The sequence below is a fragment of the Macaca nemestrina genome, chromosome 5 (genome assembly GCF_043159975.1).
Source record: "Macaca nemestrina isolate mMacNem1 chromosome 5, mMacNem.hap1, whole genome shotgun sequence".
NCBI lineage: Eukaryota > Metazoa > Chordata > Mammalia > Primates > Cercopithecidae > Macaca > Macaca nemestrina.
Genome location: NC_092129.1, coordinates 40795111 through 40822965, shown reverse-complemented (window position 1 = coordinate 40822965; position 27855 = coordinate 40795111). Strand labels below are relative to the sequence as shown.

Here is a 27855-nt window from a genome sequence, read left to right as displayed (position 1 = left end):
AAGAGTGACAATTCAGCTAAAGGCAACGAAAACCATGCTTTATGGGCCACGGGAATTGACTTGCTTTCAGAAGGAAGGGAAATGCATGGAGCTGATTGTCTTACCTCTTTTGTAAAGTTCTTGGTGAAGGTTCCAGATATGAAGGTGGAAAAAACTAAAAGAGACAGCTGAGAGAGGGATCAGGACCAGGCAAGGGGACCAATGAGAGTGAACCTGTGACACTCAAGCTTAAGGAGAACTGTCTCCACGAAGGCCCCACATTTGAGAGCACTGGTAACAGCCTAAGTGGTCTCCTCCAGATTCCTTCTTTCGAGCAGCTTGTTCCTAGCCTGGCATTCAATGAACTTGCCACCAACAGAGAAGCGGGTGGGTAGCTTTTGCATTTATGAGATTAAAAAACTGAAGTTTTTATTTTTGCCTACTGTTTGGTAATTTTTGGCTCCTTGTGCACAGAGAGAAAATAATCATAAGTAATTTGGCTTGTTTTTCTTCTCTCAAAGCATTTGTTTGGCCTGTTTGTGCTTTTCCTTTATAGCTGTAATGTTAATACAGCTGCACTCTCAGAGAAATTTTAAATACTAATAGTCTTCCATTGCACACTAAAACAAATCCCAGAGTAAAAAGCTGTTCAATTAAGAAGTTGTGAATGTTTTTATAGTTTTATCACGTTAATAAAATCCAAAGCCAGATGATACTCCACACATTGCATTAAAAAGAATTATATTTTTCAGTCAACATTATTAATTATGTAGTTAAAAATAAAACTTTAATGAGAAGCTACCTTGGACTGGGCGAACGGGTGTTAGAGGGGAATTTATTATGTTAGCCAGGAAGATACGGAATATTGAAAAATATAGCATAAGCTAGACGATGCTGTGGGTGACGGGGTACGGCTGATTCTTGAAGGATAAGGGAATTTGGAAATGAGAGGGTTGGGTATGAGGTTTTGAATGTCTAGGGAGGACAATTTTGACTAAATGTTCAGAGGCAGAAGTAACAGTGAATATGAGAAACACGAACTGTGCGGTTTTGTTGGTGTGCAGGGAAAGTGAGGCGGAGAAGTGGAAAGTAGGGGCGGGGCCACCTTATGGCCTGCCCTCGATGCTAAGTTAGGTGGGAGCCACTGGAAGATTTCCCAGAGAATAGCATAATCAGAGCTGTGCCTTGGAAAGAGTAACTTGTATTAGGATGGGTTCATCTTTAAGCCATGCTGAAAGTAGGGAGCACAGGTAGGGGACTACTGCAGTAGTCTAGGTGCAAAATGAGGAGGTCCTGACTTACCAAGGTGGTGGAAGAAATGGTCAGGAGGATACGGATGGGAAAAATATTAATGAGTGTACATAGTTCCTTTGATTTTTGTGAGATATTTGTGGTTTAATCTCAAGATATCCCACTGTGGTTTTAAAATGGTATGTATCTAAGGGCTTTATCAGTCACTGAGCCAGAGTCTCCATGGGTCTGGTTAATCAGATGCTGTTCATTAAAGTAACTCCACATGCTCTTCCAGGTCACTGCCTACAATTTTGCAAGTCCTTGCAATAATATTTACCCATATTTACTTGAGACTCAGATTTACATATTGCTATTTTAGAACCTTGTTTTTCTGTAGGCAGGGTCACTAATACTAGTCTAATTTTACAGAAAAGCCTGATCAAAGTTACACTAGCAAATATTCAATTAAAGGTTCTCATCACTATTTATTATTGTCTCTCCATCTGTCTCAGTTTTGAAGATTAAAACCCATACTAATATCTTGAGACTCTAGAATGACAACAGAAAATCTAAACATGGGTCAGTGTTAACAGTCTCTGCTCTCCTTGCTTCCTCTTCCTGTCTACTCTGCTCCACAAGAATCTGAGATGGCCTGGAATCAACTGTTAGATTCTAGTGCATGCCTAGAGCAATCTCAGCCTTCAGTTCAAACTGGGGCCTTGGAAACAACTCCAGATTCACTCCAGAGAGCAATTTGGACCTTTAGGTCAGGTCACAGGCAAACTGGGCACTGGAGCTGGAAGGGATGAGGTGGTGAGAGGAAGGGATCTTTCAGGACCCTAGAGCTACTCTTCTCGTGTCTGTAATGATCTTCCGTCTTGTTTACTTGGCACCTCAGTGATCCTGATATCTGTCCTGACATCTTGATGCTTCTTTTTCCCTATCCACCAGTAAGATGAAAGAGTACAAACAGCTGTAAGATGAATATCTTCTGGAGACTGAATGTACAGCATGCTGGCTATGGTTAATAATAATGTTTTTTTCACCTGTGCTCCCAAAACTATTGCAATAACAGTAAATTAAAACAAATGCATTCTATACTTGGAATCCTCTAAGAGCTTAGATCTTAAATATTCCTACCACTACCCACCACCACACAAACACAAAAAGGCAACTATGTGAGGTGATGGATGTATTAATTAGCTTCATGGCGGTAATTATTTCATAATGTATACATATATTAAAACATCATGTTGTCTACTTTAAATGTATACAATTTTTATTTGTCAATTATATCTCAATAAAGGTGGAAACAGTTTTTACAAAAGGATAATAGTACTGTATTTACCTTATGAGGATGGCGTGAGGATTGCCTGAAAAGCATTAAAACGTGGTTTAGTTCACAACCACTCCAGTATACCCTTAGAGGTGGTTAGGCCTCCACGCCTTGGCGATTCCACAGACCTTTGCCCGGCTCTATCGCAGTAAGCATCACATGCTATTTTACTGTTTCAATTTCTGTCTTATCCCTAGATCGCACACTCCGTAAAGACTGGCACAGTAATGCTAATATCCCATGTTTGAGTTCTGGCAATGTGCCAGGAATTGGACTAACTTACAAATGAGAGGACTGAGATCTGAGAGGTTAGTTTGCCAAAAATCATGTATGTAGCAAGAGCCAGATCAGGATTCAGTGCTGGGAACATTGAGTTGCATTCTCAATCTCCTCTTGTACTATCTTAGTCTTTGTAATCCCTCTATCCCCTCACCTTGCACTGTCACTGCCCTACCCAGCATGGTACTATGCCCAGCACTGATTCAATGCTTATTTAATACTTGAATGGGTTTGATGGCTTCTACTCTATGAGTGGTTGAGTTTGAACACGGATGACCTCTGCAGGGTACTAAGTAGCTGAAGGCAATGAGGGGTATTGTTGTTCCAATTTTTACATCTCTTTGAGTTTCATATTTAGCAGGCAACACTGCCCTTATTTCTTATATGGGGGTGGGAGACAGGAAGAGGAATCATTAAAAGTTAATTGCCCAAGAATTCCTGATCCAGACTCATCCTTAGACCTCTTCACCCACAACAGCTCTCCTTGAACTGTGCCAAATTTCTTTCTTTTCTTTGTGAGTATTCAAATCTATATTTAATTTTAAAGAAAGTGTTTAATTAATCAATAAGAATTCCAAACTAGGTATCTAGTCAACTAAATGTAACTGTGTGAATATTTTGTTAAGAATTGGACAAGTGAAGTCAATACATCAGCCAGATGAGAGGAAAAAGAATTCAAACACATACACACACACAGAAACACACACACGGAGGATTTTTTATGATCTCTGGTTTGACATGCCTGCAAACAACGCCATTGACACTAATATTGATTCCTTTGAAAATAAAATTGTTGTTATGCTACTAGATAGTAACAATTTATTTTAAAGTAACATAAAACAGAGGGTGCCAGCCAACTTCATAGCATTTGCCTTATTCATTTACCTTTGTGCGTGCAACAAATGATTATTAAGCATCTGTTACACCGCAGTCACTATGCATGGCACAGTGTTCCAGAAAATAGTATGACAATTCTCCTACTGATGCTTTCACTGAGAGAACAGCCAATACAACTCCAAGGATTTCTTTAAAAAAAAAAGAAAAACAAGTGGAATATATCAAATGAAGCATATGAAGTGAAGAGAACTCTAGGCTTAGAATCAGGAGGATAGGATTAGAATCTCAGCTTGGTCACACAGTGATACAACCTTGAATTTACTTAGCACAGACAGTGGCAGATATTGTACGAAGTCTTATTTAGGTTTTTGCTAGCTGTGTGATCTGGGCCAAGTCATTTATGTGATTTGAACCTCAGTTTCCCATTTGTAAAGTGGAGTGCTAATTCTGTGTCTACCTCACAGGGTTGTTATAAGAATCAAGGAGTAATCTAAATAAATGATTTTTGCACATTCTAAATTGCGTCTCATAGAAGTTATTATAATAAATCTTTGTTTATATTACCAAAATTTAGATGTTCTTGTAATGTAAACCTTTTCTCTGATTTATGGCATTTTTATTCTGCTAATAAAATGATTTTAGATCCTTACTTGCATACTTCTCATGCATACTACTTTTTATACGTTTGAATTTTAATATAATGTTTCCTTAAAGTGGGCAGAAAAGGAGAAAGGGCAGAGGAGACAATTGGAGGAGAAAGTACAAGGAGAGGAAAAAATAACAAATCAAATGGGAGCCAAAAGAATCACTCCCTTTCCCCATAAGGTCAGGAACAGGGTGAAGGTCTGGGATTATGACCTAGATTTAGAAATAATCCTTATTCAGGAAAAGTGCTCTGCAAAACGATGATTAGCTAAAGAAGAAGGAGGGATATATTAGCTATTCATTCTTATAAACTAGATTTAAAATAATTATCCATTTTCATTCTGATATATGTGTCTTCCAATTTTTCAGATTAACATTCCACATTAGAATACATGGGTTTGAATTTTAGTTAGTTCTTCATGCCTGGTTCCTCAATTCCAAACTGGATTGAAAATTCTCAAAGGGAAGGGCTGTAATTTGTATGTCTTCCTATCCCTCTCCAAGCTTGGCAGAGTTGAGGTGGATCAGGAATGATTAATTTATGGCAAATACTTCCTATAAAGTGATGTTCAGTGTTCCTACCACCACCTTCACTATTTTCTTAATTAAGATGTAGGATGATTAGCCTTTTACTGACGGAAGCAATCCATTTATTTCAACCATGAGGAGGTAAGAGTTACAATTTTGTATGTGAAATAGTCATGAAAACTGAGCAGCATGATTTTGGGGAGATTAATTGAGTAGACTTTGGGATAGTATTCAAGCAGCTACTACGTTCTTGGAGTTTGCATAATTAAAACTTACAAATTTATGCCTAGCATCTAGGCTTTTCCTGCTCAACTGCAGCAAAGCCACCACCCCTCCGTGCCAAAGTTGTCATTCTGAGCTTAAATCAAATGTGGGCTCTGTTTCAAGTGACTGTGCCTTCCTGGCAGGGTTCCACCACAGCTCAGATCTCCACAGCATCCAGTTTGTCTGGCTTTGGTGCATATAAAAGAAAAGTTTACTTCTGCATAGCAAGTAGGAAGATTGCCTTTTGATTCTTCATCCAGGGATTTAATTAATTTTGTATAATTGCATTGAGGATTTATTGAGCAATTGGGGTCAGAGATGAAGTCTGCATTCATCCATCTTTGCCTCAGAAACAAGTCACTCAACCCATTTATGCCTAGTGTTCCATTATTGGAACACGAGGCTTTCAGAGTTATTTATATTCTATTGCTCAAGGTCATTACCAAGGTCTGATTTTTTACAAAAACAAAATTGCAACCTCTGGCATAAATGGGTTAATTCCTAACCTGTAAAGTTGCTGTTAGTTAGACCACCCCTGGCCCAAAGCACAGGTCAACTTGACCTGTCAACACTCTTCATGCCAGACAACTGTTCAGACTGAATCATTCATAATTCATGCATCTGAAAAGATATAAGCATGGGTTATGTGTATGTAACTTGCTGACTTTCTAATGCTATTTCTGTTTTTTTCATAGCAGAATCTAAAAGGCTTACTTTTTATTAAACTATTCTTTATATAAATCACTTTTTTTTTTTTTCCAAATCAGTGTCCTCAATGGTTGAGTAGTTATTTAAAGTAAATGACTTTGGTTCTAGTAATCATTTGGTTCTAGTAAATGGACATGATATGAGTATTTTCTGCCCTGAATTCTGTAAAATACCACCCATTAAAATCCCTCTTCCTCATCCCCTCTCTTATATTTTCCCAAAATCCACATTTGACAGCACAGAAGGATACCAGTCAATATATGTGTTGATAAAAGATGAGGTTTATAAGCCTCCTGAATCTACCATTGCTTAAAACATTGGAATATCATAAACTAGGGCTGCTAATGAGTAGTACATCCAAAATTCAGATAATTCTTCCTAGTACTATTACCTTAAAAGTAATTAACCAGATATTCTTTTTCTTAATTCCCTTTGGTTATTGTTTCTACTTTGCTACTGAATTCCCAGGAAATAGACACTGGAAGTGAGATGGGGACATAGCCTTTGTCCAGTGAACATGCTGGGAGTTCTGAATATTTTCAGGCTCCTTTGGACATTTGTGGGTGAGCAGATGTTACATGTTTTCAGGGTGTCCTTTATTTCCAACTGAAGATTATCCAAACTCTGAAATCTCATGAGGATATCTAATGGTTTTTCTTGAACATAACTGGAAGACCTGACCCCCGCCAATTTTATTAGGAGATAAACTATTACTGTATGTTGATCTCTTTACAAAACCCCTAATTTTTGAGTTCCCCCCATCTGGTGCTTTGGAAAGATCTGCCGCTTGTCAAGAGTGATCAGTCTTGATTCCTAAAAAGCTGTGGTTGGAATTCTAATGTCAACGTGTTATAGATTGCCTTTTTGCATTATTAAATTGTGAGCAGAGGCGGGGCGCAGTGCCTCACACCTGTAATCCCAGCACTTTGGGAGGTCAAGGAGGAAGAATTACCTGAGGTCAGGAGTTTGAGACCAGCCTGGAAAACATGGTGAAACCCTGTCTCTACTAAAAATACAAAAATTAGCCAGGCATGGTGGTACACTCCTGTGATCCCAGCTACTCGGGAGGCTGAGGCAGGAGAACTGCTTGAACCTGGGAGGCGGAGGTTGCTATGAGCTGAGATTGTACCACTGCACTCCAGCTTGGGTGACAGAGCAAGATATCATCCCAACAAAATGGTGATCTAGAGTCTAGATTCAAGTAAAAGCCTTGTGATGACATGGGTTTTTGACTTAAGTGGCCATTCATACCATGAAAAATTGACAACTCAAAAATAAGAACACAAACTGCTCCTTTTAACTAAGGATTTAGTTGACAACCAAATACTGGAAAATTCAACATTGTGTGGACAAAATTACTTTTGCATGTAATTTGACCCAACCAAACTTTAAACTCTGCATCTCCACCCTAAACCATTCAAAACATTATGGTAATTGTATGATTAGGGGTATTAGGCTTTCATCGTATACTTTGATGTATAATGGGTGAGAATTTGATTAAAAAATAGAAGTAAAGGATACTTTCAAGATTTACCACTGGAATTGCAAATATAATTAAGCCAAAAGTCTGTTCTATGACTTTTCTTCCCACTATTTATGACTCAGAGTAATGAACCATGGATGAGGGAATGTGAATCGAGTTAGTGCTTCCTGATCTTCGATGATAAGCTAAAAAGGCAACTTAATATTCTGGCTAATCAGGAGAAAAAAGAATAGTGTGGGATAATAATCATTAGCACTTACAGCACTTAGCTTATTATGTACCAGCAGTGTGCTAGTTCTTTGTGTGGATTAACTGACTTAACCTTCACAACTGCACTACAATGCAGTTTCTTTGGTTATTTCCATTTTACAAATGAGAAAACCGAGGTCCAAAGAGTTTAGTAAAGATACAGGGGCATTGGGCTCCGGAGCCCTTCTTTTAACCATGATAATGAATTAAAGAGAAGTATGCCTAATGATAGGGCCAAAGGAGAGGGCGTTTGGGAAGTAGAAGGCTATTAATTTTCCGTAAGATTAACAAAAAAGAATATAAATCAGAACCACAAACATAAAAAACATGGAGATGGCCAGGCACAGTGGCTCATGCCTGTAATCTCAGCACTTTAGGAGGCCAAGGCGGGTGGATCACCTGAAGTCAGGAGTTCGAGACCAGGCTGGCCAACATGGCAAAACCCCGTCTCTGCTAAAAGTACAAAAATTAGCTGGGTGTGGTGGCAGGCACCTTTAATCCCAGCTATTTGGGAGGTTGAGGCAGGAGAATCGATTGAACCCAGGAAGTGGAGGTTGCAGTGAGCCGAGATCACGCCATTGCACTCCAGCCGGGGCAACGAGGGCAAAACCCCGTTAAAAAAACAGAAAACCAAAACAAACAAACAAACAAAAAAAAAAAAACAAAAAAAGCAAGAACTGCAGAAAGAAAAGAACTTGACAATCTTTAAGATGGCCCAAGAAGGCCTTAAAACACATTAATATAATTAGAAGTCGTATCACAGTTATAAGTAAACAGCTCAACTGTGTATGCACATATCTTGGCTGGCCCTTCATCCAAACTTGGATTCAATGAAGGGGCAAAATTATTCAACATGGTTAGTGTGGGAAAGACCGATGATGTATAGCAACTGTCGACCTTGACCTTGGTGAGCTGTCAGGAATAGGAGCAGCTCAGCTCTAAGAAATTAAGACACACAACACAGAACACATCTTTCTAGTGCCATCCAGATTCCTCCTCCTCCTTCTACATTTCCCCTCATTCTGTGTGCCACCTCTGGCATTATCTAGCTCTGGTCTTCTTTTTCCTTTCTGAATTCCATTGTTCTTTTAAAAAGCAGGTGTTACTTTGGGAATTATACTTTCTGGAATCTTTTAGTCTTCCACTCTTCTCCTTCCTTATCTTGCAGGATCATTGTCCAGTGTATTACTCTTACCAAGAGTAATACAAAGAAAGAACCTTGTTCTTTGTACAAAGAAGCAAGAACCTTGTTTTGTTTCTGCTGTTAACCTGGTTCCTTTAGACCCCGCCCCCTTGCCCATGCCACATGGGCAGGCCTCCTCTGTAAGTTTCTTTGGAAGTGGTCTCAGAAACAATGTCTGGACTGCAGATCTAGATACACTTAGCACCCAGCTGCTCCTCACTTTTGTACTGAATAGGAATGGATCCACTTGTTTTCAAATTTACTGTGCTTCTTTCAGTGTAATATTTATCTTTTAATCTAAACATGTACATTCTTTCCAATCTTTCTGGATCCTTGGGAAACACTAAAAGGATTTACACTGCGAAGAATGTTGGGCAAAGTGTGTGAAATGGGTTCAAATAAAATGAAAAATGTATTCAGATGTTTATTCTGAACTTTTAACACAACATGAATTTTTGAGTGTCTTCATCTACATGTGTTCCTGCACTGAGGGAATACCAATGAAGTAAAATACTCAGTGCTGGCACTCAAGGTAGAGAGCAAAAGGTTTCATTAAAAAGTAGAAGTAAAGAATACTTTCAAGGTTTACTACTGCAAAGGCAAATCCACATGTTTTACAGCACAGAAGTTAGAGTACATCATTCCCCCGTCCTTCTCACTCCCCACATGTTAAACATGTTCTGCTAATTCCATCATGGGCACACCTACCATTATAATCTTTAAAATGGAAAGAGAAAAATTAAGGAGCAATGCTTCCTTTTAGATAGTAGAAATGTTTTTAGATTGGCCTTTGGTCTGTGCCAGACATTTGGCTCTAATTCTACACACATATGTAGAGATGAGCCACCTGGACAGTTTTACAGACCCTCACAATGAAAGACAGTTCCACAGCGATATGGTTTGGCTCTCACCTTGAATTGTAATAGTCCCCATCTGTTGTGGGAGGGACCTGGTGGGAGGTAATTGAATCATGCAGGTAGGTCTTTCCTGTGCTGTTCTCGTGATAGTGAATAAGGCTCATGAGATCTGATGGTTTTATAAAGGGAAGTTCCCCTGCACACACTCTCTCTTGCCTGCCATTATGTAAGATGTTCCTTTGCTTTTCCTTCATTTTCCACCACGATTGTGAGGACTCCCCAGCCATGTGAAAAATGTGAATCCATTAAACCTCTTTCCTTTATAAATTACCCAGTCTCAAGTATGTCTTTATTAGCAGCATGAGAACAGACTAGTACACACAGATACCATTCAGTGGAGCCAACGGGATAGGTCCCAGCTTGTGCCTTGGGACTGGTCTGACCTAAGGGATCAAGAACATGTCCACAATTGGGGGGAATGGGGATGGCAGAGTGTAGCCATATGAGGGAAGTGCCAAGTTAAAAACCAGGTAGAAGACTCAGGACCCACCTATGAGTGAGTTAGAGCACCTTACCAATGTGTATATAATTGAAGTCAAATGCCCGGCACAGACCAAAGGCAAATACAAAAACACTTCTACTATCTAAAAGGAAGCATTGCTCCTTAATTTTTCTCTTTCCATTTTAAAGATTATAATGGCAGGTATGCCCATGATGGGATTAGCAGCATGTGTTTGGCATGTTGTGGGTGGGGGGCTGTACCCTAACTTTACACACCCACAAGAACTGAGCTCTGGGTGGAGACTTGCACTTTTCCTACATGGCTACACCCTTCCATGGGGAGCCAATGGGATGGGCCCCAGTTGGAACTCCTCAGTTCTTTATGGAACCGTCTTTCACTACAAGGGCCTGCAAAACTCTTCCCAGGTGTCTCACCTCTTCCCATTTACTTCAACTCTTCAGGAGGACATCCTCCAGCACCAGACTGACAGTCCTCATCAAAAACTGCTCCACATACCCAAAGCCAGGAAAAATATTTTTCTTCCTAGCAAATCTTCCTGGAGATAATGAATGTTGTAATCATTTTTGCTTCCCCTTTGCCCTGTCTGCTAGGAAGTTCAGATCCCAGTTTTGCTCAACTGCTTTGTGTAACTGTTCTCCTTCCTCCTACTTTTTATATATGGCTTTATCTCTCATCCTGACAGAATGGTTTTATGTGTTTGTGTACTTACATTTTATTGTAAGCTTCTTAAAATCTTACAAGTCTTTTTGGAAATAGGTAGATATTGTGCAAAGAAGTTTTTATCTTCAGCCTTTTTTTTTTTTTTTTTTTTTTTTTACTTTAAATGTACATGTAATGTAATATCTATTTAAATCTTGATTTAAATTCCTACTTCATCCCTCTGAACAGCCCATACGTGTGCCTCTGCTTATTATATAATGGTCAAGTTTCATGGTCCTGGTTCTGAAGTTAGGAAAATGTCTTGAAGGGCAATGCATTCCTTAGTATCATTTATATCTAACCAACCCATAAGTATGTTGTTGTGGTGGGCAATGGAGGTGGTGGTAGCTAAGGAAAGGTGGAAATAATGAAGAATGAAGGAGTTACTAAATACTTTGGATATGGTAAGAAATCTCTTAGCATATTATCAAAGACGTTACACAGTGATAGATGAGTTGCCCAGACTGGAAAAGTTAAACTTCAGGAAGCAAACTCCCTTTGAGATGAACCAGGCTTGGTTTTCCTTTGTTTTATTAACACTCAGCTTCATCCAGGGTTTACAATGCATCTAGCAAGCTGAATTGGCTGCAGGACCAATTTAGAAGCTCTGCGTAATGTCTTTGAACACCTTAATGTTGACATAAAATCCATAATTCACAATTTCAGGATATGCTTCTTGCGGGGAAGAGAGGAGAACCTCCTTGCAGGGGCTAAACAACAATGCAAGAGTTCAAAAGGGTTGAAGATGCACTGTGGGTATTTGGATTGGCACTCAAGAACTCGCGGATGCTCGCGATTGCTTATCTGACTTATCTAAACTGCTGACGTCAAAAGAATTAGGCTAGAAATCTTATGATTACAGCTTTTCTTGTGATCTTTTCTGGTATTTCCTGTTTCCTGTGAGGCCAAATATACTTCGAGAGAGGGTTATTTTATGGCATTTCACTGTTTCTGCCTCAGCTAGATCTAAAGGTACAGAGAACATGGAGTAAAAATAATTAAGAATAACATCAGAAATCTCTGCCCGCCCCCACTCCCCTCACTCGCTGACATTTCTTTATAAGCATCAGAAAAAATTTCTGCAATGGTTCAGAGTAGGATCTTATTTTTAATGGAACAAGGTCTATTGTTGTTTTAAAAGAAGAATCCACTTCAGTTGTACTTCTAACTATTGCCTTATTTGGGTAGTCATAAGCAGACAGGCTCTGAACGGCATTAGCAGGCAGCCTGGGAAGCATCTGAGAGGAGGAGAAGGAGAAAGTTTCAGAGGATAAAGGAGGAAAAATGGCCATCAAAGATTACACTATTCCTTCAGGGCTACAAACACCTTATAGAAGCAGGAAAGAAAAACAAATGGCGGGAGTTGGGCCTGTCCAGTTTATAAAATCTTGCCTAAATGTAGCTAAATCTTCAACTTGCTTTCTGAGTACAGGCCCTGAATCATGGTCACCACTACTTTTGCAAAGAAAGCCTGAGGAACTGAGAGGCTGATTCTCAGTAGCTTATGGGCACATGTACCACAGACCCAAGCCTCAATAGCTATTTACACAGGCCCTGCTTGAAATTCTACCTCCAGGCAACAATGCAGAAGGCAGCAGAACTCCTGAAAAGGACCACAGTAACATTTTATTTATAATGGTTAAGCAACCAGCAGCTACCACCTCTCTCTCTCTCTTACATATAACTTTGTTAATTCACAATCGTGGTTAAATTCTCACTTCTGTTTTTTTTTTTTTTTTTTTTTTTAATTTTCAGGTGAATGTCTATCTCTTTAGTACATTGCAGGCAATGTAGATGGGAAAATTCACAAAGAGAGGGCTTGGGACTTGCCTAAACAATTTCTAATCTAAATTTGGAAACAAGAAAAATGTGTGTATACATATCACATGTAGGTTTACATGTAAACATCTAACTCTTGCTCATGGAAAGATGGACACCACACACTTATGTAATGCCATTACAGAGATGTTAAGTACTTGGGAGTGAAAAGGACAGAAAATTAGATTTAGAGAGATTATCATATTAGAGAAGCCTCGGCTGGAGTTGAGTGGCTTCAGGGTTAGACCATGACTGGCAGCGAGGCTGAGTCAATGGCATGGCTAGATGTCAAGGGACCCCAAGTTGGCCCTTGTGCAGTCAATAACTAGCTCTGTGCCCCTCATATGTTGTGTAACTTCTGTGAAGTCTCAGCTTTCTCAACACACACACAAAAAATGCAGTGATTTAACTAGATCCTCTCAAAGACCCATCTTCATTAAAAAATTCAACTGAAAGTACCCTTTACTGTTCCATTTAAAGATTTTCAATGGTTCTACAAGAGTTAAGATTTCTCGTCCACATGCAGTCTGGTCCCACTAATGTCTTTCTCTGTTTCCCACTCTTCTTCACTCCTAACGCTGTGCCAAGTGAATTTGACTAATCTCCATTCTCAATCATTTCCTGTGCTGCTTTGTACCTATGTTCATGTTTATTCCCTCACTAAATTTCTCACATCTTGTTGAGATCTTAACCATCTTAAAGACATAGCTGTAATGATCAATCCACCACAGAGCCTTCCTGGGTCAACCAACAAAGAGTCAGTTAATGCCCAATCCTCATGGAGTACTCTTCACACTTGGTTTGTTTTTGAGGACGTAACTTTAATGCACTACATTATAAGCTACATAAAAAAATATATTTTTCTTATATGTTTTCTCATCAATCCAGTGGCATCTAGTGTTGGAAGAATTGTTTGCTTAGAAAAATGTGGAGGGCCAGTATGGTGACTCACAACTGTAATCCCAGCACTTTGGGAGGAAGAGGCAGGAGGATCCCTTGAGGCCATGAACTCAAGACCAGCCTGGGCAACGTAGCAAGACCATGTCTCTACAAAAATAAAAAAATTAGCTGGGTGTGGTGGTGTGCATCTGTAGTCCCAGCTACTTGGGAAGCAGAGGACGGAGGATTGCTTGAGCCCAGGAGTTCAAGGCTGTAGTGAGCTGTGACTGAGCTACTGCACTCCAGCCTGAGAGACAGAGAAAGACCTCATTTAAAAAACAAACAAACAAAACAGGCAATCTAAGGACTGGAAGAAATATGAGTTGGCAATGTAAGAAGGATAGACTGTTCTGATACTATGGCGATAAACTGTGCTCTGCATTTGGGGAAGAGATGAACATGACTGGAACAGCAGGTCTAGATGGAAAAATATGTAAATCCTTCATGATAGGATGATACCATGTGTCAAGGGCTTTGGCTTGATTATTTCTATATTATTTCTTGTAGCTCTGTGTAAAATACTATAGCACTTGGGAAATTTGGTTTGTAAGTTGAAGGGAAAATATTCAGCATCTCAAAATTTTCAACATCTTCCAAATATGGTCAATGAATGCCACTTATAGTTATACATATTCATTAGTATGCTCACCCTAACTCCACCTCTTCACCAGCCACTGTTGCTAGAATAATCTTTCTAAAATGTAAAATTTATCATGTCACTTCCTACTAAAATTGTCTGAAGTTTCCTTATCCCTGTAGGATAAACTCCTCAGAAAGACAGATGAGGCCATTGGCAACCTGATCCCCTGCCTTTCTTTCTAGTCTTACCCTAGCCCTCCCCTGATTCACTTTATACCCCATAACTTGGCTTTCCCTGGAATTTCTTGCATTTGGTCCTATGTTTCTTTCTCTTATAGTGTATTCCATCTCTTCTTCATTTGGAGAAATGTAACTTACCTTAAATGGTACCTCAGATAAAATAACCACTCTTTTTTTTTTTTTTTTTTTTTTTTAGATGGAGGCTTGCTCTTGTTGCCCAGGCTAGAGTGTAATGGCACAATCTCAGCCTACTTCAACCTCTACCTCCTGGGTTCAAGGATTCTCCTGCCTTAGCCTCCCAAGTAGCTGGGATTACAGGCACCCACCACTACGCCTGACTAATTTTTGTATTTTTAGTAGAGACAGAGTTTCACCATGTTGACCAGGATGGTCTCAAACTCCTGACTTCAGGTGATCCACCTGCCTCAGCCTCCCAAAGTGCTGGGATTATAGGCGTAAGCCACCACACCCAGCCCATCATCTCCTTTCTTGACACCTCCTTTACCACCATCATACAGGCAGAATGAATCACTCTCTTATGTGTTGGCAATTGGCACAGACTTTGTGTATATACATTTAGTATATTATATATCACATCTATCTGTCTGTCTGTCTGTCTATCTATCTATCTATCTATCTATCTATCTATCTATCTATCCATCCATCCATCCATCCATCCATGCATCTCCCCATCTATCTATCTATCTATCTATCTATCTATCTATCTATCTATCTATCTATCTATCTATCCATCCATCCATCCATCCATCCATCCATCCATCCATCCATCCATCCATCCATGCATCTACCCATCCACCTCAACATTCTTGGTTCATGAATATTTATTTTCTAAGGAATGAAGAAACAGTGTGGCACATGATAGGCACTAAACAAACTTAGTTGAATGAACACTTTTGATTCTTCCTCTATGTTCCCACAGAGTATTATTTCCACTTAATTGTAAAGCATATGCCATTCTGCCTTGATATCAGTGAGTTGTTTCTGTATCTGTCTCTTCTAACAGGCCATAATCTCCTTTATTCTGTCCCAGACAGAAAGTAAAGAAAACCAGAAATTTGAATTTTTTGTTTCCCTTTCTGAATATCTTAAATAAATAACCAGTAAATAGAGGTCTAAATTTCTTCTATTTCTAAGTTGGAAATAACACCTATTTGGTTGCTGCTTACTGTTTAGCATAAGAAGTTCAGTATTTGTACGTAACATTGAAACATCATTTTCTATTCTGTGACCTCCTAGTACGTTTCTAACAATTTTTGGAGGATTTGAGACATTTTCAAAAATTTTTCAAAACAAAATTTGTTTTGGTCCAATTTTGTCTATTTATATTCCCTCCCCATTTTCTTTCTAGGGGATAAGGGCCAAAGAAAGGAGAAGAGCTCTCAGAATTTCCAATTAGCACATTTAAGCAGTGAAAATGTATCAGACCTGACCAGAATACAATACATTGTACAATTAGGAACACAATTCCAATTAGTGGCAGATATAAAACCTCAGCTCTCAACGTGAAAATCAACCAGAAAGGTGAGATTTGTACACATCCTTTTTCATGTATTACAGTCATTTGGTCAAACTTTTCAGTGTCAACGTTTTGAGATGGTTGTGAAAATGTATGTATTTATTTTAAGAGAGAGACAGAGAAAGAGGTGGTAGAGAGGGTAGAAGAATCAGGTCTAGCTCATGCATGGGAATGTAACTCAAACAAATCATGTTGAATATGCAGTGCTCAAGGATAGGGCCTAGAACATAGTAACTTAACCAACGTGTGATAGAGATAATGTTTTTTGATGTATGTCCATGTGCCATTTTCTTTTCTTTTGCACTCTCTTGTGCATATTTTCTGCTTCCTCCCCTCCAGAGGCATACATGGAAGATCATTTGGAATATTATAGCAAGAATGAGAAGAAAAGAAGGGAGTTGATATTCATTGTTTGGCCTTCGGAGTAACAGGTTTTTGGGGTTTGTTTTGTGTGTGAGTTTGCAGAAGGACAATAATCTTAACAGCTTGTCTTTGTGGAAAGACAAAAGGATTTTCTTTATTCTTTTATTAGATCCCTTTAATATGGTAAAAGGTGGGTCTGTAGATATGGGCACATTGAGGTTTCCTTCTGCTGGGAGGAAAGAGGATACGGCACAGGGTAAGGTCATGTCAAAGAGACAGCTGCAAAGTCTACTCCTGATACCCTGGGGAATTGCAGGGAAGAGTCATAGGCAGAGCTCAGTGGCACATGAACATGCCTTTGCTTCTCCCTCCGAGGCTGGCACCTCTCAGGCGTGTGCAGGATAAACATTGGATAGGTATGTGGGAACCCGAGACACATATTCACCCAGATGCCAACTTGCAGAGGAGCAAAGAGTGGGAAGGTATTTATTCAGAAGAAGTAATCGAGAAGAGACTGACCACCATGTTGCTAACTAACAAGTTTAAATTTCCCTGTTCTCCATCAGGGTGGCCTCAAGAGGATAATTTTCTTGGTTGAAGAGACTCAGGCTACATTTCATCACACATTGGAGGGCACAGATTTGAAATCTCTGTTACAAATGTTTTAAACAGTGACTGTTTCCTTCTCATTTCTGTATGTATTTTTGATTACACTTCTTATATTTGAATGTTTCTTTGTAGTGACCTTACCTGACTTCCTTTTCCTGGATGCTCTAGGCCTGGCTGTCTGCCTGTCCCTTCTTTTCTTTCTAAATTGTTTTCTTCAGCAAACTATCCACTTCTTTGAATGAACGACTGGCACAGATCCTCTAAATGTACATGTCTTCAGGTGTTCTGAAGTGCTTGTTGCTTGTGTTTATAGATTTATGTGAAATATGTGGGTGTCATCCAAAAAGATTTAGAGAAGGAAGCAAGAAAGAGAATCTTTCCTTAGCTTTGGCTTTAATTCGAGGTTAAGAAACACTAAAATTCTAATTATTACATGACATGTGCCTTATTACCCTTGGTTATTTAATTTTCCTTTTTGATACATTTATAGAAGATTTACATTCATTCCCATAATAGCTGTGATTTTATTTTACAATTTTCTGGCTCCCATACCTTTCAATTTCTACTACCACGTTCATGCAACTGCAACTCGGTCTCTCTTGAAATTTGTCCTTCTTTTCTCTCTAGTGATTTTATTTTTCTGTAGTAAGCTTGGCCCCTTGGACCCAAGGCCTTCCACAACTTTGTCAGCTTTGTCTTTGTCAGCCATGCCTTCCAACTGCGTACAAGGCTGACAAGTTTTCTCCTGTCACTCATGATGAGAACTGTGACCTACTCACTGGAGTACTCCCTCATAATTTATGTGACAGCCGATGAAGTAACAAAATGCTCAGGACAGTGGCTTGGTTTATAAGCTTTAAAATATATGTCATATGGACTTTTTAGGTAATAAGAAGTGCTTAGAAGAAGGGGTCTCTAATAATTTTGTAGTTCGAGGAAATTTAAGACAAGTTCAAAGACACAAAACTCATTTCTTGGGGTGGTCTTTTGACATTTTAGAGACTGAAGTCAATTCCAAAGAGAAATGTATGGAAAGGCAGAGAGGGGTAAACAGGAAAATGAAGTATGAAGTTCACACTGTGTGAATATCAAGACTACAGCATTGCATTAAATCACAAATGCCATGAGCTCTGCTTACTATTTCTAATATGATGAGATATACATATTATCAAGTGTACTAAAAATTAAAGAGTGGAAAAAATCAGATAGAAGACTGTACACAGTTTCAGTTACTTTTGTGAGTTTAAAAAAAAAAACAAAACCTGAAGCTTTCAGACTTTTCACAATAAAGCTACTAATTTTTTCTTTTTTTTTTTTTTTGGAATTGGTCTGATGCAAAAGTCAATGCTTTTCTGTCTAGTTGAAGCAATCTAGTTTAAATTTTTTTTTTTTTAAACAGGAAAGAAAAGAAAAAAGAAACTGTTTGCAGAGAACAAGCAGAGGGCTTAGGAATACCATCCTCCATTGAGCGCCAGCCCCTCAAAAGCTCATTTGTAGGGTTGGGTAAACACACACCTTCTGCACTCTATTTTTGAAATTATGTTCAGTAGTCTACAGACTGTTATCTGTAGAAGAAGCCGCTTTTGAAACTTCAGTTTATGTAAAGTGTTCCAAAATGCATGAACAGAGTAATTATTTTAAAAGTCTATAAATGCATGCATTTGCCGTAAAATTTTGTAATTATCAGTAAATTACAAGTTCTCTATATGAAGAGAGAATTGTCTCATATTAGTTTTGCACTTTTACCTTTTTTAATAGTTCTGAACTTCACTCTTGTGTATTCTTTTATTTTAAAAGCTATAATGACTAATCCTGATCTTCTGCTGGAATATGTTTAAATAGGATTCCATTAAAAACAAGAGCTAGAATTCATGTTTCTTGAGTAATCTGTCCCTAAAAAGATGTTCATTCATGCATCTGATGGCAATTTGTAAGCTGTTTTATTCCTTCTGATAATTTTATTTTTTTCACATATCAAAATGTATTGAGTGGCTGACATATGACAGATGTCGGGGAAAATACAAAGAAAATAGAATGTTCTCCAGACTCTCAAAGAGCTGGAATCTAGGAGCAGAGAAAGAAAATGTACACTAATTGTAACAAAATAAAGTGTTAGGTACCTGTTAGGTACCTGTTAGGTAAATACAAAGAAAGTTCTGTGGAACTTCAGAAGAGAAAGGCATATTTTCCTTCAGTAATCTCAGGAGGGATTCATGAAGGGGCTAGCATATGAGTGGGATATTAAGGAATGGGAGAAATTAGGGACATGGAGCAAAGTCATTTTAAGCATTGAGAACAATGAGCAGAAAGCAAGTAGGAAGCTGTGGGAGATGTGTCTTGTCTGGGTGGAATATGAGTACTCAGAGGGCAATAATGACAATTAAGACTGGAAAAGTGAGCTAGTGCCAGATGGAGAACTTTGAATGCAAGAGGAAAGAATTTGGATTTTCTCTGTAGACATTAGAGAATTATTAAAGGATTTTCAAGAAGGGTTGAGACATATCTTGATTTTTCTTTTAACACTGTTGATCTAAATCACAGAATAGAATGACAATGGATAGAGAGAGTTGGAGGCTATTGCAAGATTATAGACAAAACTACATGAGGTTTGACCAAGGGCCATGCAACTGAACAGAGAAAAGATAATGAATGAGAGAAGTTGTTGAGAAAATAACACCAACACCAATAATTATGAAAGTTTACATTTACTGAGAGTGTGTTGGAACTTAGGTTCTATTCTAGGCATTTTTTCTTTTTTTTGCTATTATGTCATTTAATCCTGACAACAACCTTATGCAAAAGTGCTATTATTTATTCTCTTTTTATATAAGAAGAAACAGAGGCACCGAGAGGTGAAGTACCCACCCACAGTCACATAGTTCAGTAATAGAGATGCAGAATTTAAAACTTTTAAAATCTCAACACTGCAGCCACACTCTGACACCCTTAGCCTCTCTTATGGACTTAGAACTAGTGGGAATTGGGGAGCTGGAGTTAGCAGTTTTGAACCTGGGTTTCTGTGATTCATGAAAATAAGTCAGGTGAAGGAGAAGGTTTAGTTCAAAGTGAGATGATGTACTCCAGCATTGACTCAATTTGCATTCACATTTAAAAGATGGATTAAATTATTAATGATTATTATCTAGCATCACTACGGAGTGAAAACAGGCTGCTAAAAGCAGTAGTTTTAGAAAAATGTTATGAATTAATACTTATCTACCATTGAGACTAATCGATTTCTTTGCTCAAAGCAATTTGTCCTGCTTTGAATGAAATCATTAGAACCCATGAGTATTTGAAAGTATGTATAAATTTGTACAAGTGTTTTTGAATTTTATCAGTTTTACAGCCAGTAGTTTGAGTTGACGGGTTTAAACTAACAAGTGCTTGTTTTCACACTGTAGTTGTAGACAGACCTCTGATTCATAAATCCATAATTGTTCTTTTATTAAGCTTTTGATTCATCTCTGAGTCCCTGGTGCCTACTACAGTGCCTGGCATACACTAAGCATCCCATAAATGTTTCTTGATTATAATGATCAAAATGTTCATTCTTCAACATATTTGATTTATATCATGCTTGATACTTGAGGCATTTTGAAATAGTAGTTTAAATGTTAATTTGAATTGTAGAGTACTGGAATCAGAGAACGGTTTTGGAGATTTTCTTCTCTGAAATTGTTTGATATTCAGGCCTGAGCATAAAGCAAATTTCTGATTTTGTATTCTCCTTGAAAGGCAGGAGACATTACAATGGCTATGGGGAAAATGAGTTTCTTTCTTTGAGGGATTTGTGTGTATTTATATTTTCCTAGAACCAAAGTTTATTGAAATGGGAACAAGCTTGATAAATAAGTAAACTATAATGCAAAATTTAGATCAGAGACACCGAAATGAAAGGTAAGTTTCACAGTTGCAGAGTTTACAGTTATTTGGTTGAATTCCAAAATCAAATTATTTATTCAACTAAGAACAAGTCCTGCTAAGGGATATCTAGTCTTAAACAGGTTGCTGACTAGAATTGTAATTAGCATCTTTGTCCTCACAGCATCTGAGAAGCCACTTATTTTCTATCCTTGTCCCTCTCCCCACTCCCCACATGGGTGCATGCTCTCACTGCAATGGTATAAGCTGACTTTCTATTGATAATAGTTGGGGATCTTTCCCTGGATATTTGCAGTATTTGAAGCTTGGATCTAAGACTAAAGCCCACAGAGTAAGTGGAAAATGTATATGAGACACAATCCTTTGACTTGTTCTGCATGGTAACACTGTTTTTCTGGTTTGGCCAAGGTTTATATCACATCATGAGTTCTCATTTTGCCCCATCTACATAAAATCAATAAAGCCATGTCTTGATTTAAATTTAAATTTCTATTACCCAGCATGTACCCTGACCACATGAGTTTTGTGGACCAGAGTTGGGCAATTGAAATGCTGGTCTGGTTCTGATACAGTTTCAATGTGTGACCCTGGATGCCTCATTGAGTCTCTCTGAACCATTTACCTCACCTCCAAATACAGGGGTTAACTAGACAATTAGATAATCCTTTGTTTGCTTCATATAGGGAAAAAGATATGAGAATTAAGGCAATTACATAATTGGGTACCGTTCAAAGAACAGAATTGACACTTGGACCTCAAGCATGCTGATAACTTCCAGAGCCCCTCGCTAGGGTTAACAGTGCCTTGGCCAATGCCCAGCTTTAGGGGCACTCTCAGATGCATGGGCCCTAACATGTGAAGGTGACAAGCTCCTCTTCCTTCCTTCTATCATCTCCCATTCCCTCCTACAGTCTATTGCTTTGGACAGCCACCCGACAGTCTGCAGAGCATGTGAGTCTGAAGATGGCGGAAGGTGTTTCTATGTATCACCGTCTCTCCGGCACTCCCCCACGCTCTCCAGGGGACTATTCTTTCCATTCCATACTCCCAGTTGAGCATATTTCACCTTAAAATCTCTCATGAACACATATTTATGTTCCCATATTTTTTTTATTCTCTCCTCTTATTACCTTAGCCAAATCTCAAAACATTTTTCTACTTCACTTGTGAGAAACAAAGTTCCAGTCTTGTTGAAGAAGTGTGCATAAAAATAATGATGTCCTTTGCTAAGGAAAAGAAACACTGGGACTTTTAAGGTTCCATCAAACACATTAAGAACCAGTAACCCTCATCTTTAAAGTCCTCTAAAGTAACTGTTGGTTTGATTCAGAATTTCTGCAATTTCATGGTTTAAAAAATTTTAAATCAATTCGTTATCACAAGCAGTCAAAATATACACAGAATGTTATAACATTTAATTTTCCTGTTTTTAGTTACTAGCACAGCAAAAATATTGTGGGCTATAAATGTAAAATGTTAAATAACTACAGGTAAAGAAAGCAAAGAGGAGGGAATAGATAACCACTGGGGGAGATGGGAGGCCGTTGGAGATCAGGAAAGGCATTAAAGAGAGAGATGCTTGACCTGGGCTTTGTTGTTTGAATAGAAAATTTTCAGTTGACTGAGCCAAAGAAAAAACATTTCAAGCATAAAGCAAGGCTCACTTGATGCGTAGCCAGTTGCTTAAAAGGATTGTGAAAGTATAAACTGAGGAGACTGAGGCAAGGATGAAATGAGACAGAGAGAGAGAGAGAGAAGAGAGAGAGCACACTATGTGTCTTGGTGTTTTTTGAAGAGCTTTCTATCATAAACCTCTGCCTCTGTGCATGAACTGAAAACAGCTTAAATCACCACTTTCTAAAAACAAACAAAAAAAATGCCAGAAGTTTTGAAATAGTCTTTAAGTGTTCCTGAGGGCCCCATTATTGTGCTGCTGTGGTGAAAATGGTGCAGCTGAAGACACTTGATGCTCGGAGCAAATGCAGCATCAGGGATAGGATGAGTGAGGAAGAAGGTAAGAGACAGTTTGGAAAGTGAAGCGACTCATCTTTGGAGTTGCATCCTGTGACCTTCTACCGCATAGACAGATGATGATGATAAGGTTTCATGACCATTCCAGTAGGGATGAGCCCTCATCTCCCTGAGAGTGAGCAGGCGCAGGAGGAAGGACAGGAGGCAAACACACATCCTTTGGAAAGGTGTTATAGAGCCTGTCTCCACGCAGGCAGGCAACCTCGACAGCAGACCAGGGTGCAGCTCCCCTGGGAATCCAAGTGGCTTCAGAGACAGTTTCCACTGAAGGTGAGGCAGTGGTAGAGAGGTATAGTAAGACTCAACAAGCCCTGCTTTGTGATGTCCAGAAAAATGTGTATTTTAAATAGTAAGAAGCTACAGGGGTTCTACTTTTTCTCCAGAGTGCTTTTTCAGGAATTAGATGCTCATTAATATAGAATATAAGTAATAACGTACACCTATCTCCACAGACATGCTAACAATTGTTGAATTAGATAGTTTTATCAAAGGGCACAGTTTGAAATATGAATTTTAATCATTGAATTGACTAAAACAAACCTAAAGTGCTAAGAGTTGAAGTGTCAGAGTAAAATTTTCTGCCCAGGTGGGTTTTTCCATTTTTCTTGCCCTACTCACATGCAATACTGGTTTAGTGTTACCTCATTTCTTCTGACCAAGACCCATCTCCCTGGGCATCCTTCTCCCAATTGCCACATAAACCTCAGTTTTATTGGTTTCCTTCACTTTCCTGTGTACTCAAGGACTCATTGTTTACTGGAGGCCAACCCTGTTTTTTTCTCCCTTTTAAGTCTTTCCTTTTCCCAGAGTATTAACTTCTTAATAATATTCTTTATAAAGTCACAACTTAAAAAAAAGTTCCTGGCATAAATAATTAAAATCAAAACTAGCCAGATTTTTATTTCCTACTCTGTTTCCATGAGAAAGGGAGAGGTAATTTTTGGTGTATCTTTTCCATCTACCCCATCCCTCACCGCCAATGGCACGCCAGGATTCCACTGCACCGGGCTAGCCAAGACTTCAGATGCATAAACACACACTCATGTTCTTTCTTCTGAAGTGAACCCACCACTTTCCAAATATCTAGCAACATACTCCTCAAAGAAAGAGAGTGCCCTGTAGTCAGCTGTGGCTTTCTTAGTTTACAAAGCCCCTTGGGATCCTTCCCAGGCATGCTGGGAGTCTTGGTGGTGGCTGCATCCACTGTCAGAAACACAGTGAAGTTCTCCACAACCGTCCCAAACACAGCACATTCTTATGACATGACAAAGTGTGAGTGAGTTGATATCAATAAAGGTGTTTATATTACTGACATTTGTCAAAGGGGAAACCAAGTCAAGAAAGTTTACCAACTTGCCCAGGACATAAAAAGCTTGCATGCCAAACTCAGTGCTGGGAACATAATACATGCTGTAAATGGCATAGCTAAAAATTGGAAAATGTATTTTACTTTTTATAAAAAATGATAAAAAGCAACCTGAGGAGAATATTCTTTTAGGGATATCTCTAACTTGTTGACAAGAAATGTTAGAGTCAGGATGGCCATTAAACAGCATCCAATTCCACCCCCTCCTTGGTGGGGACTGAAACTCAGGAAATTTGACTTGTGCAAGCCCACAGGGCAAGCGTATGTCAAGCTGAGTCCGGGACCCAGGTTTCTTGATTTCCAGTCAAATGCTCCTCCTACTAAATCACTCTTAATTTCAAGATGCATTTCTATCAGAGCAGATATTTGGAAGTCACAGCCCTCGGACCCTATGCTACACAGTTCATCTTCCTCCTTATGGCTTGGACTCTCCAAAGAAGGGGAGTTAGTTATCAGACTTGGTCCTGTGACCTGTTACACCCCATGGTCAATTTACCTGGAAAGCTGCGGAGAGCATCTTCATTTTCCAGAATGCCTCTCTGTTTGGTCGCCTGCAGCTCACTTTTGGATTTCCAAACCAGCTTTACCATCCTGATCATCTCTGGCAAGTCCCAGGGCAGCGGCCCCTGCTGGCACCCCGGCCGGCTTCCCGGGGAGGAGGGCAGCACACCTTCTGGGCCTGTCCACCTCCTGCCTAGCTCTGCTGGGTGGAAATAGCGCTCTAGCACAGGCATTCTGTCTTGTGCCCCAGAAGAGGAGGCAGTGGTGCTGCTGCTGCTGCTGCTGTTGCTGCTGCTGCTGCTGCTGCTGCTGCTGCTACCACAGGGGAAATTCTTCCCAGGCAGGGAAAGGCGAACCTCCGTAAGATCCTTTCCAGCTTCGGAAAGACAAGACTCCTCCAGCCTGGCACAGCCTCCCTGTCTCCTCAGGCCCTCCACAAACACTGCCGACGAGAGCGATTCACTTCCCTAGGTTTCTCACTGGTGAGAAACTGTTACTGTACTCCTTCCTTAGAGATAGAATGCATTTTTTTTCCCCTCCTCTCTCTGGCACTGAGTTCACAGCACTTAATTAATCCCAGGCTACAGCTGGAACGACAGCAGGGAGGAAAAAAAAAAAAAAGCCATCGACGTTCTAGCATTTGCTTTTCCTCTTCTTTCTTCTGATTTATTTGTTCTCAATTCTCTTTTGGTGCTTGTCAAAGTTTGTCGACTCTTAGCTCTTTGTTGGCTTAGCTCTTAAGGACTTCAGGCAAAGAAGTGGGGCTTCCCCTTTGCTAACCTCACAGAGGGGTTCCCCCCTTGCCGGAGGCCAGTTATCTGGAGGTGTCAGGTGAGTAGTCACCCCTGTGGTGCAGACTCAGGCCCTGCAAGCCCCCAGGAGATCTCCAAAAAAACAGAAGCTGAGCGTCTGCAGAACCAATCTGCGGCTGCTTCTCCCTGGAGGGCCTGATGGGGGTTGGGGGGCACGTTGCCCAGTCACTGAGACCAGTGCTGGGATGGGCTGGGTTGATCCTCAGTGCCTCAGTTTGATCACTCTCGCTCTTTCTCCACATCCCTCCTCCTTGTGTCATTTGGTTCTCAGCAAACCTAACTGGGTTATGACCTACTGGTCAAATCCCTTCATAACCTCAGCTGCCCTTCAGCTGGAAGGGAAATAACACTGAATCACATTCCACAGTTAACTCCGAAAGATGAGAATTCGGGAAGCATCAAGATCCTCATGCAAACGGGCAGTGGCCTGCATAGCCTGGACATGTGGCTCAGGACCGTTCAAAACCCATTTTCAAAGGAACAATCATTTTAAAGGATGTTCACAGGGGACATAAATGGCAGTGAAAGAAAGAAAAGAATGTTAACGATTCACCTTCTGGAGGGAGAGCACTTCTGACTTATTATGTGGGCCACTGACTACTGTGTCCCCGACCTGAGAGTGGTTGAATTGAGGGCAACCTCAACCGTGGGCCATGCCTCTTGTTCTTAGTCTCAGAGATGGAGGCGCTAACCCTGAAAGTAAGAACCAATTCAACAAAAGGCAATGCCCCCTGTAGCTTATGTGAAAGGCCTTGGACAGAAACAAAAGTGGGGTAGTATTGTATTTGGCACTTTTGCCAGCAAATTGGTTTGTAGGAACAATTTGAACTTGTACATTCAAGTGAATAGTCCCTGTTTTCTGGAAGAACATTGTAACAATCCCGTCTTCCTCTCCTCTTCATGTCTCCACATTGCAAAGTGCTTTATTTTGCTTGGCATGCCATTTTGCTGATGTATAATCTGTTGCTTCTGCTCTACATTCCTTTCAAGGCTGGTTTATCACACAATTATTTGATATTTCTTCATGGGAGAGAGGAGGAAACTTGGGGAAGAGGAGAAAGATTATTGTAGAGTGTGTTTTATTTTCATTGCTCCCACCTCTTTTTTTTTTTTTTAAGTTGAAACCAGCAAAGACAACTGTAATTTTATTGTTGTTTTATTATTTCTCTAAATCCATGGTGAATAAGTTTAGTTTTCCATACTGGATCAGGTGAATTTTCTTTTTTCTGGATGGAAAAGTATACTGGCAAACCTAACTTTCCTTCCTAACAGGTGAAGAAGGGTCAAGAGGGTATAAAACAATAATAAAGACATTGAAGACACTGCTTTTGGTGAATTTCATTATTAAAATATTGATCTAGCGGCTCTTTCTATAACAACTAGATATTCATACAACACAATTAGGGCATAATCAGTGGTCTACTTCATTAGAAAGATGTGTTCTTCCTTATTTCCCTCTCCGATAAGAGATGAAAGGATTTAAGTATCAGTTCCACACTTCCACCACTTTGACAGCCTGTCCAGTCCTTATCTTACCCTTCCATCAGGCTGGGGGCATCAAGGCTCTCTAGGATTGAGATGATTTTGTTTAATAATCACATGTAGACTGTTTCACTTTATTATCATATTTCCTGAATAATGTCTTAAACTCACTCCTCAGTCACAAACTTCCTTGACATAACAACTGAAGAGTTTCCTAAGTGTTTGACTATTTTTATTTTTGTTCAGTTATTTTGCAATAGCACTTAGCATCAGGATATCCTGACCCTTGGAACAAAGGGGTTAAGAACAAAGAAAACAAATATATGATATAATATATCACATACACTAATGTACTAAGAACATAACACTTCATTGTTCATTTCTTCAAGAATGACTCTAAAAAAATTCCAAGGATATACATTTCCATTGTATCCTCTGTACTGTTTTACCTAGTTCCTTGTAAAAATATCTTACAGAAATTACAAAATGTTGGATCACTGAGCATGAATACTTCCTAGTGGAGATGAGTCAGGGCCAAGCAATCACCATTTCACATTTTCATTCCCAAGGAGGAATCTACTTCATTTGAAGGTTTGAAAATTGGAAATATTTGCACAATTTAAAAAAAAGTTCCCCCAATATGGGATTATTTTCATCTTGGAGTAGAAGGGCAAAAATACCACAAGAAAGGCTGTTCTCATGGTATTTCTGGCTCACATAGAAACAGGAAGTACAGGAAATCTTGCGAGAAAGCTTGGCTCGGAAATTTTTGGCTCAACTGCAGGTTCAAGAGATTGGGACAAACTGATGCGAGGCTAATGCTTGTTGGGCTAAAACTCTCTACCATGTGAATTATCTGAAAGGTGCTTTTGTTACATTTTGTAGCTAGC

At 39.4% G+C, this 27855-nt stretch overlaps 1 protein-coding gene across 3 annotated transcripts in view; it reads right to left on the bottom strand.

Moving 5' to 3' along the window:
* The window catches only part of LOC105465663 (phosphodiesterase 7B), a 333358-nt gene that overhangs the window by 123192 nt on the left and 182311 nt on the right, over positions 1–27855 (bottom strand). Inside the window, exon 1 of one of the 3 annotated variants that reach the window (XM_011714217.3) lies at positions 24667–25042. The exons of the other annotated variants lie outside the window; for them this stretch is intronic. Coding sequence (XP_011712519.1) covers positions 24667–24904 — 238 coding nt within the window. The 5' untranslated portion in view covers positions 24905–25042. Of the gene's footprint in view, positions 1–24666; positions 25043–27855 lie in introns of those variants that run through there. 3 annotated transcript variants of the gene reach the window in all.